This window comes from Belonocnema kinseyi, chromosome 8 (genome assembly GCF_010883055.1).
Source record: "Belonocnema kinseyi isolate 2016_QV_RU_SX_M_011 chromosome 8, B_treatae_v1, whole genome shotgun sequence".
Classification (NCBI taxonomy): Eukaryota; Metazoa; Arthropoda; class Insecta; order Hymenoptera; family Cynipidae; genus Belonocnema; species Belonocnema kinseyi.
In genome coordinates this window covers 31,352,244-31,368,413 of record NC_046664.1, presented here as the reverse complement: position 1 = coordinate 31,368,413, position 16,170 = coordinate 31,352,244, and the positions used below count along the sequence as shown (strand labels likewise).

The window sequence follows — 16,170 nt, the reverse complement described above, 5'->3', positions numbered from 1 at the left end:
TCAGCCTTGGAGGAGATTATGTTGAGAAATAAAAAAAAAAATTCTTAAAAACGTTGTTTTTCTTGGTCAGGCCGGAAACTTATCAATCCACCCTCGTAATAGTAAATAAACAATAAATAGTAAATAATTACTGATAATAAATACAAAAAATCCTAAAAAATTTCAGTTTTCAAAGATTTCGCAAAGATTTTGGATAGACTTAAAATATTTTAGAAAAAAATCCATGATTTCCAAAAGATTTTACGAAGATTTCACAGTTTTCAAATGCTTCGCAAATATTTCGGATAGATTTAAAAGATTTTACAATGACTTCAATTATTTCACAAAGATTTCAATAATTTTACCATTTTCAAAATCTTTTCCAATTTATTTTAATTCATTTGAAATTCATCCTGAATTCTTATTAACTTATCCAGAATTCTTTTCAATTCCTTGGAATTCCCCTGACTTTTTTTAATTCTTCCTAATTCAATTAATTCATAGGGGGTTCAAAAAATGTTTTTAGTTTTTTTTTTTAATGAATTTAATTAATTTAATTCCTTAACGTTTTTTATCTCTTTTTAAACATTAATGCTTAATGTTTAATTTAATTTTTAATGTGTAATTAATGTTCTCTCCCAACCAATATTGTTTAAAAATATTGCCGAAATGTTGCAATAATGTTCTGCGAAATTTCGCATTCATATTTTATTATTTTTTATATCTCGCCACTAAAACTGTGTTATGAATTATTGTAATATTTATGCAATTTTGTTCGTGAATATTGCCAATTTTGTCATGCATTAATGCAGTAACACCGCTGCAATATTGTATGCTGTTAGGGAGTGGTTCTCATTTAAAAAATTCTAGACTTGATCATTCTCTTTTTTTCAGAGTATAACATCAGTAGGACAAGAAGAATCAAATGATCAGTTAAAGCTACTTCGGAACCATCTTCTGGCCCTAACCCGCACCGAACCTCAACTCCAATCCATCAAGGAACGAGCCCTAGAAACATCAACCCAGGAACCAACAATCGTAGATGTTCTCCAATTATGGCAACGTGTCTTCCGGGAAACCTTCCAACAATACCACAGACTCTCTGCTCGTCTCGTGAAATCTCAGGACGTTGCAGCTGCTCTAAAACTCTGGCAAGAATACCTCTCTCACGTTCAAGAATTCCTCTCAAACGACGTTCCAGGTGACTACAACGGTCTCTCGGAACACAGGAACCTCTGCGAGGTCCACAAGAATCTCCTCACTGATCAGCAGAACCTGATCCTAATGGTCAGAGCCGGAGAAGGTCGAGACCTTTCGGTTTCAGATCAGTTCAACACCCTTACCAATCTGCACAATGAGACCCTAGCCAGAATCATGGAAAGACACTCTGCAGTTCAAGACAGGCTCTCATCTTGGGACAAGTACAGGACAGACCAGAACAAGCTCCTGGCCTGGCTCAAAGACATCGAGAGAGAGAAAAGTCGTCTCCAGTTAAGGTTCATCCACCTACGAAGAGTCGACAAGATTCTGAAAAGGATTGAGTCCCTACTAGAGAAAATACCCAGTGGAGAAACGCAGGCTGAATCTCTCCAGCTGCAGCAGGAAAAACTCTTGGTCAGTTGTGACGAGACACTTGCTGTCTCAGTCAGAATGGAACATGCTGCTAACGTTCAGAGGATAGCGAACCTCAGAGCTAGTTTGGAGACCTGGAGAGATTTTATAACAAGGATAAGGAGTTTGAATGATCGGCATGTTGAGCAATCCAGCCAGATCACTGCCACGTTTCAAGAAGTGAGTCAAGTCTTGAGCGCTGCCTTTCACTCTCCTCCCTCTAGTCTGGCTCAAACTCTGGAAAAATTAGAGTCCCTTCAAGATCTGAAAAGCAAACTCGTGAGTACAACGACTGATCTCGAATGCCTTGGAGTTACCACAGAACAATTGCGAGAGTGCCTTAGTCCCTCGGACATGAAATCGCTCAATCAGCACAGTTCCTTGCTGTGGCAACAACACGGAGATCTGGAGCATCAACTTGCTCTTTTGGTTTATAAGTTAGGTGAGAGGTGTAGTTTGCACTCGAGATGGGAGAACAGACTAGGAAGGTTGATGGTTTGGTTAGACGATGCTGAGGCGAGGATTAATAATTGTGATACGAGAGTTTTGGATGAACCTGAAGAAGCTTTGAAGAGGATAGAGTGTGAGCTTCAGGCTGAAATGTCCCTGAAGCAGAGGGAACTCGAGTGGCTTCAAAACACTGGTCAAGATCTGATAGACGTAGCTGAAAGTCACGAGAAAGATAAGCTTCAATCTTCTCTAGAAGAGATCAACGAGAGATGGTCACGCTTGCTAACTTCTGGAAAAGCGCGAGCGAACAAGCTGATTGACCTTGTGACGACCATGAGCACACTTGAGACACGGATAGCAGAGATAAGAGCCTGGCTCGGAGGAATTGAATCTCAACTCTCGGAGCCTTTCACGATAGAATCGATAATTCAAAATACAGTTGATAAGAAACTTGAGGATCACGAGCAGCTACAGAAGATGATAGAAGCTGAGAGTGGAAATGTAGGAGAGGTTTTGAATCTTTGCGAGATTCTGCTCGGCGATTGCGACGCATGGAAAGCTTCTTTCAACACTGATGCGATTAAAACTGGAATGGAGGGCTTGGAGAAAAGGTGGAAGGCGACTTGTATAAGGTCAGCGGAACGCAAGAGGCAGATCATCTTGACTTGGAAGCTCCTCCAAGAGCTGGAGAGTGTGAGATCTGGACATGAGGAGTGGCTGGATCAAATGGAACGAAGACTCCAGGAATTGGAGAATGATGCGAAGGATATTTCGAAAGAAGAATCTGAAAAGGCGATAGTGACGGCTAAGAAGATTTCGGAAGAGATCAGATCTAATAGTTCTACTTTAAGGACACTTGAACAAAGTTACAGTCGCCTCGCGAAAGGAGGTCTGGAACCGGAGAATCTGAAATACCTCACGAGTAAAATTCGTCAGGTAATAGATAGGTGGCACGGTTTAAGCCACAGGGTTAATGTTGTTTTGGCAGCTTTGAGACAAGAGCAGAAGGTATATCGGGAGTTTATCACTGCTCACGGATCTGCAGTAGTGGGCTTGACTCAGGTGGATGTTAGACTAACAGAACTTCAACATCTGACTTCCCCGAAGCAAGCTACACCCAGGAAAAAGTTGCAGCAATTAGGGTCGATTGAGAACGAACTGGCAACCCAGAATGCTACTCTTCAGAGGGCTGATGAGTTGGCACTGGTGGTGATGAGAGAAAGTCATCCTGATGATGTAAATACGATTCAGGAGCTGGTGGATGAGTACCAATTGCTTTGGAGGGACATAAGAACGAGAGTGACGAATCTTCGGGTGGAAATTGAAACCCAGGAGAGGTTGGAAGTCGATGAAGCGGTTCAGGTTGAGACCTTGAAGTTCGAACAGGATTCTGCTGTACAGGTGGACACTTTACCTAAACTGGTGAGAATGACATCATGCGACGCTTATCTGATTGAATTGGAAGCTGCGATTAATGAGTGTCGCTCAGCTTTGGATTCATTGGAAAATGCCGTTTCTCCTGAGCCAACTCCTGGCTCTGGACTCACAACTGCTGCCAAGACAATCGTGAGTATTGATTATTGATTGATTTTTTTAAATTGGTTACCTTGGTCTAATCAGAAGTGGCGGAGCCTTGTTTCTCTAGGTGGGGACAGGTGAATATTATACTAGATGCAAATTTTACATAAATAATAATAAATTAACAATATATTTCTTAAACATTTTACAAAAATTGCAATGATTTCTCAAAGATTTCAATTATTTCACAAATATTGACAAATCTTTCAAATATTTCTTAAAAGATTTCAGAAAGATTTGAAAAAAATTTAAATGATTTCTCAAAGACTTCATAGTTTTCAAATATATCTCAAAGATTCCAGATAGACTTCAAAATATTTTACAAAGACTTCAATGATTTCCCAAAGATTTCAAAAATATTTCAAATACTTCGCAAAGATTTTTGATAGATTAAAAAGATGTTATAAATAATTCAATGATTTCCCAAAGATTTCACAAAGATTTTAATGATTTCTCAAAGATTTCAAATACTTCGCAAAGATTTTGGATAGATTAAAAAATTTTTTAAAAGACGTAAATTATTTCCCAAACATTTCACAAAGATTTTAATAATTTCACAAATATTGTCAAATATTTCAAAAATATTTCAAATATTTTTTAAAACATCTCAGATTTGGAAAAAATTTCAATGATTTCTCAAAGACTTCACAGTTTTCAAACATATCTCAAAGATTTCGGGATAGATTTTAAAAGATTTTACAAAGACTTCAATGATTTTCCAAACATTTCACAAACATTTCACAAAGATTTCAAATACTTCGCAAAGATTTCGGATAGACTAAAAATATTTTACAAAGAATTCAATGATCTCACAAAGATTTCACAAAAATTTCAAGAATTTCACAAATATTACTCAATATTTTTAATATTTCAAAAAGATTTTACAAAGGTTTCACCGAAATTTCAATGATTTCTCAAAGATTTCACAGTTTTCAAATACTTATCTAAGAAGGCCGGTAGATTTAAAAGATATTAGAAAGAATTCAATGATTTTCCCAAAGATTTCACAAAGATTTGACAAAGATTTCAATGATTTCTCAAAGTTTTCACAGTTTTCAAATACTTGCAAAGATTTCGGATAGACTAAAAAGATTTTACAAAGAATTCAATGATTTCCCAAAAATTTCACAAAGATTTCAATGATTTCTCAAAGATTTCACAGATTTCAAATACTTCGCAAAGATTTTGGATAGATTTAAAAACTTTACAAAGGCTTTAATTATTTCCCATAGATTTCAAGAATTTCACAAATATTACCCAATGTTTCTAATATTTGACAAACATTTCACAAAAATTTCAATGATTTCTGAAAGATTTCACAGTTTTCAAATACTTCGCAAAGATTTCGGATAGATTTTAAAAAACTTACAAAGATTTTAATTATTTCCCAAAGATTTAAATTATTTCTCAACGATTTCACGATGATTTTAATAATTTCACAAATATAACCAAATATTTCTTACAGATTTCCCAAGGGTTAACAAAATCTCGCAAAGATTTCGGATAGATTAAAAACATTTTATAAAGAATTAAATGATTTCCCAAATATTTCACAAAGATTTCAATGATTTCATGGCTTTCAAATACTTCGCAAAAATTTTGAATAGATTAAAAAATTTTTTACAAAGACTTCAATTATTTCCCAAAAATTTCAAAAAGATTTCAAGATTTTCACAAATATTAGCCAATATTTTTAATAATTCAGAAAGATTTCAATTATTTCTCAAATATTTCACAGATTTCAAATACTTCGAAAAGAGTTTGGATAGATTTAAACAATTTTACAAAGACTTTAATTGTTTCCCAAAGATTTCACAAAGATTTCAAGAATTTCACAAATACTACCCAATATTTTTAATATTTCAGAAAGATTTCGGATAGATTTAAAATATTTTACAAAGATTTTAATAATCTCACAAATATAACCAAATATTTTTTATAGATTTCACAATGATCAGAATAATTTTCCAAAGGTTAAAAAAATCTCGCAAAGATTTCGGATAGATTATGAAGATTTCACTAAGACTTCACTGATTTTCAAAAACATTTTACAAAGATTTAGAATAGATTTAAAAGGTTTCCCAAAGGCATAAATGATTTCACACAAATTTTAAAAATTTAACAAATGTTTCAAAATTATTTCAGATTTCAAAAAGATTTCAATTATTTCCCAAATATTTAAAGAATTTCACAAATATTATCAAATACTTCAAAAATATTTGTCATATTTCACAAAGATTTGAATGATTTTCTAAGAATTTCACAAAGGGTAGTTTGAATGATTCACCAAACATTTAAAAGGTTTCTAATATTTAGAAATGATTTTACAAAGATTTCGGATAGATTTAAAGATTTCATAAAGGCATAAAGGATTTTCCAAATATTTCAATAATTTCAAAAATGTATAAAAAATAATTCTAAGTTTTTTAAAGATTACACAAATATTTCAATTATTTCCCAAAGATTTCAAATATTTCAAATATTTTCCAAAGATTTCAAGCATTTAAAAATATGATCAAATATTTATAAAATATTTCGCCAAGATTTCCAAAAATTTCACAAAGATCGCAATGATTTCCTAAAGATATCACAAAATTTTCCAAAAATATTTCAAAAATTTTACAAAATTTCAGTGATTTTTTAAAGATTTTAAATGTTTTACAAAAATTTAGAGAATTTCACGAATATTATCAAATATTTCTGAAATAGTTCGCATATTTGACAAAGACTTAATGATTTTTTAAGCATTTTTACAAAGATTTCAAACGTTTCGCAAAAAGTTCGAATAGTTTAAAAAGATATCACAAAGACTTCAACAATTTAACATATATACCAAATATTTTTAATATTTCATCAAGATTTCAATGGTATTTGCCAAAGATTTCATAAATATTTTATAAATATTTGAAATATTTCGTAAAAATTTCGGATAGATTTCAAAGATTTCAATGATCAAATATTTAGAAAATATTTGAAATATTTCGCAAAGATTTCTAAAGATTTCACAAAGATTGCAGTGATTTCCCCAAGATATCACAAAGACTTTAAAGGTTTCGAAAAAATTTGGGATAAATTTAAGAGATTTCACAGACTTACAATGATTATCCAAAAATTTTAATCATTTCAAAAATATTATCAAATATTTATAAAATATTTGAAATATTTCTCAAAGATTTAAGATAGATTTAGAAGATTTAACGGACTTCAATGATTTCTCAAAGATTTCAGCAATTAAAAAAAATATTTCCTAATATTTTACAAATATGTCGAAATATTCGACAAAGATTTCAAAGATTTTGCAAAATATTTCGATAACTTCCCAAAGATTTCAAATATTTGGCAAAGATTTCGGATATTTTAAGAAGATTTCACAAAAACATCAATTATTTCACAAAGATTTAAGCTAGATTTTTGGAAAAATTTCTACGATATAATGAATTTAATCACTCGATTTCAGAGGGTTGCAAATCAATACTTTTCCCCTCCCTGAGAGATTCCTGGGGGGGGGGGGGGATTTCCCCCTATGGCTCCGACACTTCTGGGTCTAGTATATTATTATAAGATTCAATTGCTATTACACAGGCTAAATTAATTGGAAGTTCTCAATCAACGATAGACCTGGCAAGGCACTTGCATAATCTTCTCTTGGATGATGGACAATTTGACAAAGAATGTGCCAAGAATTCTGAAATATCAGATCTTGTTTCTAGACATGAGAATCTTCTAACCCAAGCAAGATCCCGAGAACAACAAATTAGGGAAATGAAGTGAGTTCTATTTTTTCAATTTTTATCCTCTGATTAATGTTGTCATTTTCTCTTAAGATCATCATTGATGATAGGATCATATCAGTTTCAGTAGAGACATTTTAAATCGACATGTACTAAGTACCAAAGCGTCTTGGTAATCCATCTTTCATCTGTAGGTCACCTCCTGCTGATAATTAAACTTTACTTACAGTGAGTCTTTTCAGAGTTCTAACTTAAGATTTCACCTTCCGCACTCTCATTAGACAAACTTTTAAGGGGCTGACAATCACCACAATCGTTTCGAATAGTAATCAGTTCATAAAGCAATTTGAAACACTCTAGTATTCGTATTTCTAGACCTTGCACCGAAGAAATGGACTTGAAGTCAAAAGATATTTACCGAATTTCCAAAATACTCGAGATGAGCTAATTCTCTGTGATTTATTCTAGTGACGCTGGCAGATTAACGTGTCCTATTTGCTCGCGTCGGAATTGGGCTCAACTAGACAACGACCTTTGGAGATTAGAAAAGTGGTTGGAATTCGCTGAAGGAACTCAGAGTGAACAAGACTCACCACCAAGCAATATCGAACAACTGGAGGATGTGATTCAAGATCAACGGGAATTCCTGCTTGACCTTGATAGTCACAGAAGCATCGTTGTCAGTTTGAATATTGTTGGGGCACATCTAGCTGATCATTCCGAAGAAACTGATCGTTCCAAGGAACTTCAGAAGAGATTAGAAGATGCTAATGCAAAATGGGAGCGAGCTTGTGAAGCAGCTAAAAGATGGCAATCTGCCTTGCAAAGTGCTCTCATGGAAAACACTCAATTCCATCTCATTATTGAAGAGTTGCTGTCCTGGTTGGAAAAAATGGAGATAGCAATCAGAGCGTGTGAACCAATCGACTTGACTGAAGATCCTGATCTTCTGCGTATCAAGTACCAAAAGTTCAAGTAAGTTTTTAATTTTTATATTAATTTATGGCTATGGTTGCTATGCAATCCAATTTCAAAACTTTCTGACCTTCCCTGAATTTTCGATGACCAGTTTTTCATTTTTTTAAAACAATATAAATTATTCTTTTATGTATGAAAAGACGAGAACACCTTTTAGGAGATCAAGTACTTTAATAAAAAAAATGTTTCTAGATTTAATATAAATACTTTTGATTCTAAAAATAATACATAATTTTATAAGAGGTCATCCACAAATTATGTAAGAAGAAGAAGGGATCAAATTGTACTGCTTCTCATCTAAAAATATTTAATACAAACAATAGTAAGACTTAGCAGAAAATCAATATGTTCAAATAAACCAAATAGTTTAATTTTTAAATAAAAAAGATCAATTTTCACCTTAAAATAGAAAATCGGATGGTTAAAATTTCAGTTAAAAAATTATTGTTTAACAACAAACATGAGATTTCCACCCGATAGATGAATTTTCAACCAAAAAAAATGGATTTTAAACAAATAGAATAGACCAATTTTTGATTAAAAAAATGATTTGGCAATTTTAAAAATCGAGTTATCAGCAAAATATTAAAATTTTCTACCAAAGTAAGTTTAAATCCAAAAGATAAATTTTCAACCAAAAAAGTAATTTTTTTAAGCAAAAAAGATGGATTTGACAAAAGATTGAATGGTTAAATTTTTAATTTAAAAAGTCGAATTTTCAAACAATATAGTTACATTTTCAATAAAATTAATCAATTTTTATATCAGATTTTAAACAAAAAGTAGAATAGTAAAGTTTGTAAATAAAAAAATTGATTTTGAACAAAATAGTTGCAAATTTTGATTTCAAAAAGATATTTTTAACAAAAAATGGAATAGTTACAATTTTAGTTGAAAGCATTATTGTTGAACCAAAAAAAAAACAAAAAAGAATTTGAACCCAAGAGATGAATTTTCAAATAAAGGAATCAATTTTTAAACAAGATTAATTTTTCACCAATAAAGATGAAGTTTTAAGAAAATACATGAATTTAAAATCAAATATTTGATTATTTACAAGAAAAAAATGTTTCAACAAACAAATCTAATAGTTAAATGTTAGGTTCAAAAAATTAGTTTGCAATTCAAAAATTCAACCTGAAAATACGAATTTTCTACAAAACAGTTCATTTTTTTAACTAATAACAAAAACTTTTGCCCAACATTTTTGAATTTTCAATAAAATAATACAATTTTAAACCAACTAATTAAATTTTTAATCACAATATAAAACCTGAACCAAAAAAAAAATACAAAATAAACAAATTATAAAATCATACGTTTATTCCGTAAGGGAAGAGGTTTAAAATGCGGTAGAAAATTAATCTTTTTGTTTTAAAATTCTTTTTTAGTTGAAAGTTAAACTTTTTTGTTTAGAATTCTTGAATTTTATTAAAAAATCGTCTTTTTGTGAGTAAATTAGAATTCATGAACTTTATTAAAAATTCGTCTTTTTGGGAGGAAATTAATCTTTTTCTTTAAAAATTCATATTTTTTAGTTGAAAATTGGACTTTTTTTACAATTCTTAAATTTTATTGAAAGTTCGTCTCTTCTGGTAGTAAATTATTTTTTTGTAAAATTTTAAGAGATATGTTTTAAAGTTGAATTACATTCTTAAACATAAAAAAAAAGATTTTCCTTTTTTCTTAAAAATTCAACTTTTTGGTTGATAATTCTGGAATTTTATTGGAAATTCATCTTTTTGGTACTAAATTAATCTTTTTGTTGAGAAAATCATCTTTTTTAGTTAATAATTCAACTTTTTGGTTGAGAATTCTTGAGTTTTACGAAAAATTCGTGTTTTTTCGGTAGAAAATTAATCTTTTTGTTTGAATGTTTATCTTTTTGGTTAACGGTTTAACGACTATGTTTTAAAGTGGAACTATTTTTTTAAAAATTGAAGAAAATTGTTCTTTCTTTCTTAAAAATTGAACTTTTTGGTTTAGAATTATTGAACTTTGTTAAAAATTCATCTTTTTGGGAGTAAATTATTCTTTTTCTTTAAAAGTTTATCTTTTTCAGTTGAAAATTCAACTTTTTGGTTAAGAATTCTTGAATTTTATTGAAAATTCGTCTTTTTTAGCACTAAATTAATCTTTTTGTTTAAAAATTCTTTTATAGTTGAAGTTTCAACTTTCTGGTTTAGAATTCTTGAGTTTTGTTAAAAATTCATCTTTTTTGGTTGAAAATTTGACCAGTTTTTAGAATTCTGGAATTTTATTGAAAATTTGTCTTTTTGTTAGTAAATTAATCTGTTTGTTTAAAAAATCATCTTTTTTAGTTAATAATTCAACTTTTTGGTTGATAATTCTTGAATTTTATTTAAAAATTCGTCTTTTTCGGCAGAAAATTAATATTTTTGTTTGAAAGTTGTTATTTTTGGTTAAAAGTTTAAGGGCTATATTTTAAAGTTGAACTACTTTTTTAAACATTAAAAAAAGCATTTCCTTCTTTCTTAAAAATTCAACTTCTTGGTTTATAATTCTTGAACTTTATTGAAAATTCGTCTTCTTTGGTAGTAAATTGATCATTTTGTTTAAAAATTCATCTTTTTTAGTTGAAACTTCAATTTTTTGTCTGAGATCTCTTGAATTTGATTAAAATTTCGTCTTTTTTGGAAGTAAATTATTCTTTTCGCTTAAGATTTCTTTTTTAGTTGAAAATTGGACTTTTTTTATAATTCTGGAATTTTATTGAAAACTCGTCTTTTTTGTTAGCAAATTAATCTGTTTGTTCAAAAATTCATCTTATTTAGTTCAAAATTCGATTTTTTGGTTGAGAGTTCTTGAATTTGGTAAAAAAAAAAAAAAACCATTTGGATCGAAAGCTAATAGTTTAATTGTTTACAAATTCGTCTTCTTGGTTAAAAATTTAACAACTAGGTTTTAAAGTTGAACTATTTTCTTAAAAATGCATTTTTTTGTATACAATTAACTTTCTGATCAAAATTCCATATTTTTGATTTGACAATTCAACATATTTAACATATTTTTTTTTTTATTTAAATTTTTTTTTTATGATGAGTCAATTTGCCTATATTGTCTACGTAAACACAAAAAGTGGAATGCTTAAACTTTTAACCCTCAAACGGTACACTGGTGCGAATTTGCACATGATAATGAATATTAATTATATATATAAACATATTATATATATATATATATATATATTTATTTAATCACTGTCATGTGCGAATTCGCACCAGTGTGCGGTTTGAGGGTTAAAAGTTTAACCATTCCACTTTTTGTTAAAAATTGACCTTTCCTAGTTAAAAATATAATAATACCCGGATTATCTATCACATAAAATTTAATTAGGTACATTACAACACTTTTTCAAAATCACTTTATTTTAATTTTTGATTTATTACCGAACTTTATAATTCACCACACGGTCACGTACAAAATACAGTCAAATTGGCAACTTGACTCGCCATAAACAAAAACCATAAAATTAGTATAAACGTAAAATCTGGTTTTATCTAAAAACTATGTTACTTTCAGTAAACCAAAAACTAGTAACATAGTTTATGGATGATCCCTTATTGAAAATTCTCTGACTCTTTCAGGTTTTCCCTGTCATTTCCTGGCTTTCCCTGGCCAGCTTTAAATTTCTGACCTCTGGCAACCCTGTTTCTGATTATTTTCTTTTTTTTTTACCATTTTCATTCGTCTTTTTAGGGAATTGCGCAGTGATCTGGAGCGATGCGAACCCCGCGTCCTTTCCCTGAAAGAATCAGCCGATCAGTTACTTGATGAAGACGACCAAGCCCGGGAAAGGCTTCAAGAACTGAGGCTCCGGCTGCAATCACTCCGAAGACTCACTGGAGTGTATGTCGTTAAACTGGGAGCAACCCTCGGCCTAGATCCTCGAGATGTTGGTCTTGAAGCTACAACTTCCCTAGCATCACTCTCCAGAGATGTAAGTTGATTCCCATCAAACTCTAACTTCCAAACTATGATCTCCACTTCAAATAAAATCAGTTGAAGTTTCAAAGAGTCTCTGATTTCAGGTCTTGAAGATAATTTAGATCAATTTTAGTTATGCGTAAACACATTTGTTTAGTAGATTGTTGCACAAATTTCCAAGTCCCAGGGATCACAGCGGTCCATTCGTTCAATTTGAAGTAAATAGGGATTTTATTTTAAAGAGCATTTTATTTAATATTGTACTTTATTAATTATTATTATTAAATATTAATAAATTATAATATATTAATATTTTTGTAAAAAAAATGAACTTTTAATCAAAATAAAAGAATGTTTAACAAATTAGTTATATTTTTAACCAATAAATATGAATTCTTCACGAAAAATGTAATAGTTAATATAAGTTCAACCAAAAAGATTTTAATTTCAAACCACTTCAAATAAGATCATTTGAAGTTTCAGAAAGTAACGCATTTCAGGTAATGAAGATAATTAAATCAATCTTAGTTCTGCGTAGACAGATTTGTTTACGTTCAAATTTTTTACAAATATTGCACTAATTCTAACTCCCAGAGATCACAGCGATCCATTCGTTCAATTTGAGGTAAAAAAGGATTTTATTTTGAAGAGGATTTTATTTAATATTACAAACTTTTTATATCAGATAAGTATGAATCGTTAAGTTTTTTGTAACAAAAAATGAACTTTTAACCAAAACAAAAGAATGTTTAACAAATTAGTTATATTATCAACCAAAAAATATAAATTCTTCACGAAAAATGTAGTAGTTGATATCATTTTAACCAAAAAAGATTTTAATTTCAAAACACTTTAAATAAGATCATTTGAAGTTTCAGAAAGTAACGCATTTCAGGTAATGAAGATAATTAAATCAATCTTAGTTGTGCGTAAACAGATTTGTTTACGTTCAAATTTTTCATTCTATGTCCTAGGAATCACAGCGGTCCACTAATTTAAAAAATTAATTTTCAACCATAAAAATTCAATTTCCCCCCCAAAAATTTCATTTTAAAAAACTAAATTTTTTCACTCAAAAGATTAAAAGTCTACTTGCATACTTTTCACCGATTATACACGCCGTTTTACGTATTTTCTTACACACTTTAAAAGTATTAAAAATAAATAAAAAATCCTATTCATGTACATTTTTGTTTGAGAATTAATCTTCTTTATTGAAGAATCTACTACTTGGTTGAAAACTTAATTATGTGGTTGAAAATTGAATTATTTGGTTAAAAATGAAATAATTTTGTTAAAAAAATCATCCTTTTTGTTTAAAAATTCGACTAATTGGTAGAAAATTATTTTTCTAGGGGGGGGGGGGGTGAAAATCAACTATTTTTGGTGTAAAATTAGTTATAACTCGTATTTTCGTAGAAAATTCCATTATTTTGGTAACAAATTCAACTATTTTATTTAAAAGTTGAACTACTTTGAGAAAAACTCATTTTTTAAGAAAATTATTTCCTCGAAACTATATTTTTTAAAACTATTTTGTTGAAAAATAATCTTTTTGGTTGAAAATTCGACTATTTTGTTACAAAAGTCAAAAGTTTAGTTGAAAATTAACTTATTTATTCACCTTTTTTGTAAAAATTCTTCTTTTTGATTGGAAATTCAAGAATTTGGTTGAAAAATTCACATATTTTTATCAAAAACACAATCTTTTTGAATAAATTTAAAGATTATTGATAAAAAATAAAAGTCTCTTTTAGTTAAAATATTAATTTTTACATTTTTCGTCGAGAATTGATCGTTACGATTGAAAACTCAAGTACTTGTTTAAAAATTGAACTACTTTGTTAAAAATACATGTTTCTGATAACGGATTAATCATTCTAGTTGAAAATTCTTCTTTTTAGTTTGATTTTTTTTGTTTTTTGGCTAAAAAATATTTTTGGTCAAAGAATTAACTATTTTGTTGAAAATTCGTCGTTTTGGATTAATTCAACTTTTTTATATTATTTAAAATTAAAATCTTTTCGGGTTGGAATATAAGCTATTATACTTATCTTTAAGATCTTTTTGGTTAAAAATTAATTTTTTAACTGAAAATTAAACGCTTCTATTTTTAAATTTCTCCATTTTTTGAAAATTCGTTTTTTTTTATCAGGAATTATATTTTAAACTAAAAATGTTTTAAGTCGAAATTCCTTAGCTTATTAAAAAACCATTTATTATATTAAAAATTGATCTTTTCATGATGAATATTAAATACTATTCGGTTAACAATTAATGTATTTTGTTTAAAACTTGTATATTTTGGTAAAAAATGATCATTTCAGTTTGAAATTCATCACTTTACATATTTGAAAATTCGTCTTTTTGGTAGAAAATTAATCTTCTTAATTGAATGTAATATAGCATAAAAATTAATCTCTGTAAGCTATTTTGTTAACAAAAAAATCATCTTTTCGGTTGAATATTCCACTATTTTATTGACAATTCTTATTTAAGTGGTTACAAATTTCACCTTTTGTTTAGAAAATTCGTCTTTTTGCTTGGGAATTTAACAATTTGTATGAAATAATACATTTTTCCTTGAAATTCATCTTTTTATTGAAAAATTGATCTTTTTTGTTGAATTTTTTTGATTAAAAAAGCTCTTTTAGTTGAAGAATCAACTATTTTCTTGAAAATTCATCTTCTTGGATTAATTCGACTGTTTTTTCATGTAAAATTAAAATCGTTTTGGGTTAAATTATCAACTATTGTATTTTTCGTTAAGACATTTTTGGTTAAAAATATATTTTTTACTTAAAAATTAAACTGTTTGGCTGAACGTTGAACTCATTTGTTAAATAATAATTTTTCTGTTCAAGATTTATCACATTAATTGAAAATTCATCTCCTTTTTTTAATTTCTCCATTTAAAATTAAAATGTTTTTTTGTTAAAAATTTTAACTACTTAAAAGTTAAACTATTTTATAAAAAATTCATTTGAAATTCATTCATTTGAAAATTCACCTGTTTGGTAGAAAATTAATCTTCTTACTTGAAAATTCATCTTTACTGCTGAAAATTGAACTTAAAGCGTTTCAAATTGAATGTAATATACTATAAAAATTAATTTTTTAAACAGAATTTATTCTCGTAAAAAATATTTTTACTTTTTATCATGAAAAAAATCTCTTTCAAAGCTATCTTAATTTTGACGTAAAAATTTTTGATTATAAATACATTTTAAACACTTTTTAGTTAAAGTTTCAAATCAAAAAGATCAATTTTGAACCTAAGAAATAAATTTTGAAATAAAAAGAATGACTTTCAGCCAAAAGTATGATTTTTTAACCAAATAGTTGAATTAGCAACCCAAAAGATTAATTTTCTACCAAAAAAGACTCATTTTCAAACAAAGTATATGAATTTTCATCCAAAAATATCATTTTTCAACCAAAAAAATCGAATTTTCAACAGAATAATTTATTTTTTCCATAGAAAATTATTGTTTAACCAAAAATAAAGGAATTTAATTTTCAGTTAAAACAATCAATTAAAAAAAAAAATACTTCGGAACAAAATAATTCAATTTTCAATCCAAAAGATGAATTTCCTACTAAATAATAGTTTCAATAAGATATATAAATTTTTACCTAAAAATATAGATTTTTACCTAAAAAATATAAATTTACAAACAAAAACTAGAATAGTTCAATTTGCAGTTAGAAAAGTAAATGTTAAAGAAAGGCAAAATAGAATAGTTACATCTCCAGTTAAAAAAACTAATTTTGAACTAAAAAGACACGAATTTTCAGCCAAAGATATTAATTTTTAATCATAGTGATGAATTTTTAATTAAATATGAATTTTGGACCAAACAGTGGAATTTTCAACCCAAAAGATGAATCTTCT

At 28.7% G+C, this 16,170-nt stretch overlaps 1 protein-coding gene across 1 annotated transcript in view; it reads left to right on the top strand.

The window, feature by feature from the left end:
* Positions 1 to 16,170, top strand: part of LOC117179063 (nesprin-1-like) — a 296,643-nt gene that overhangs the window by 276,493 nt on the left and 3,980 nt on the right. The window contains exons 48-51 of the mRNA XM_033370700.1: positions 874 to 3,606; positions 7,201 to 7,385; positions 7,818 to 8,324; positions 12,048 to 12,288. Coding sequence (XP_033226591.1) covers positions 874 to 3,606; positions 7,201 to 7,385; positions 7,818 to 8,324; positions 12,048 to 12,288 — 3,666 coding nt within the window. The remainder of the gene's footprint in view (positions 1 to 873; positions 3,607 to 7,200; positions 7,386 to 7,817; positions 8,325 to 12,047; positions 12,289 to 16,170) is intronic.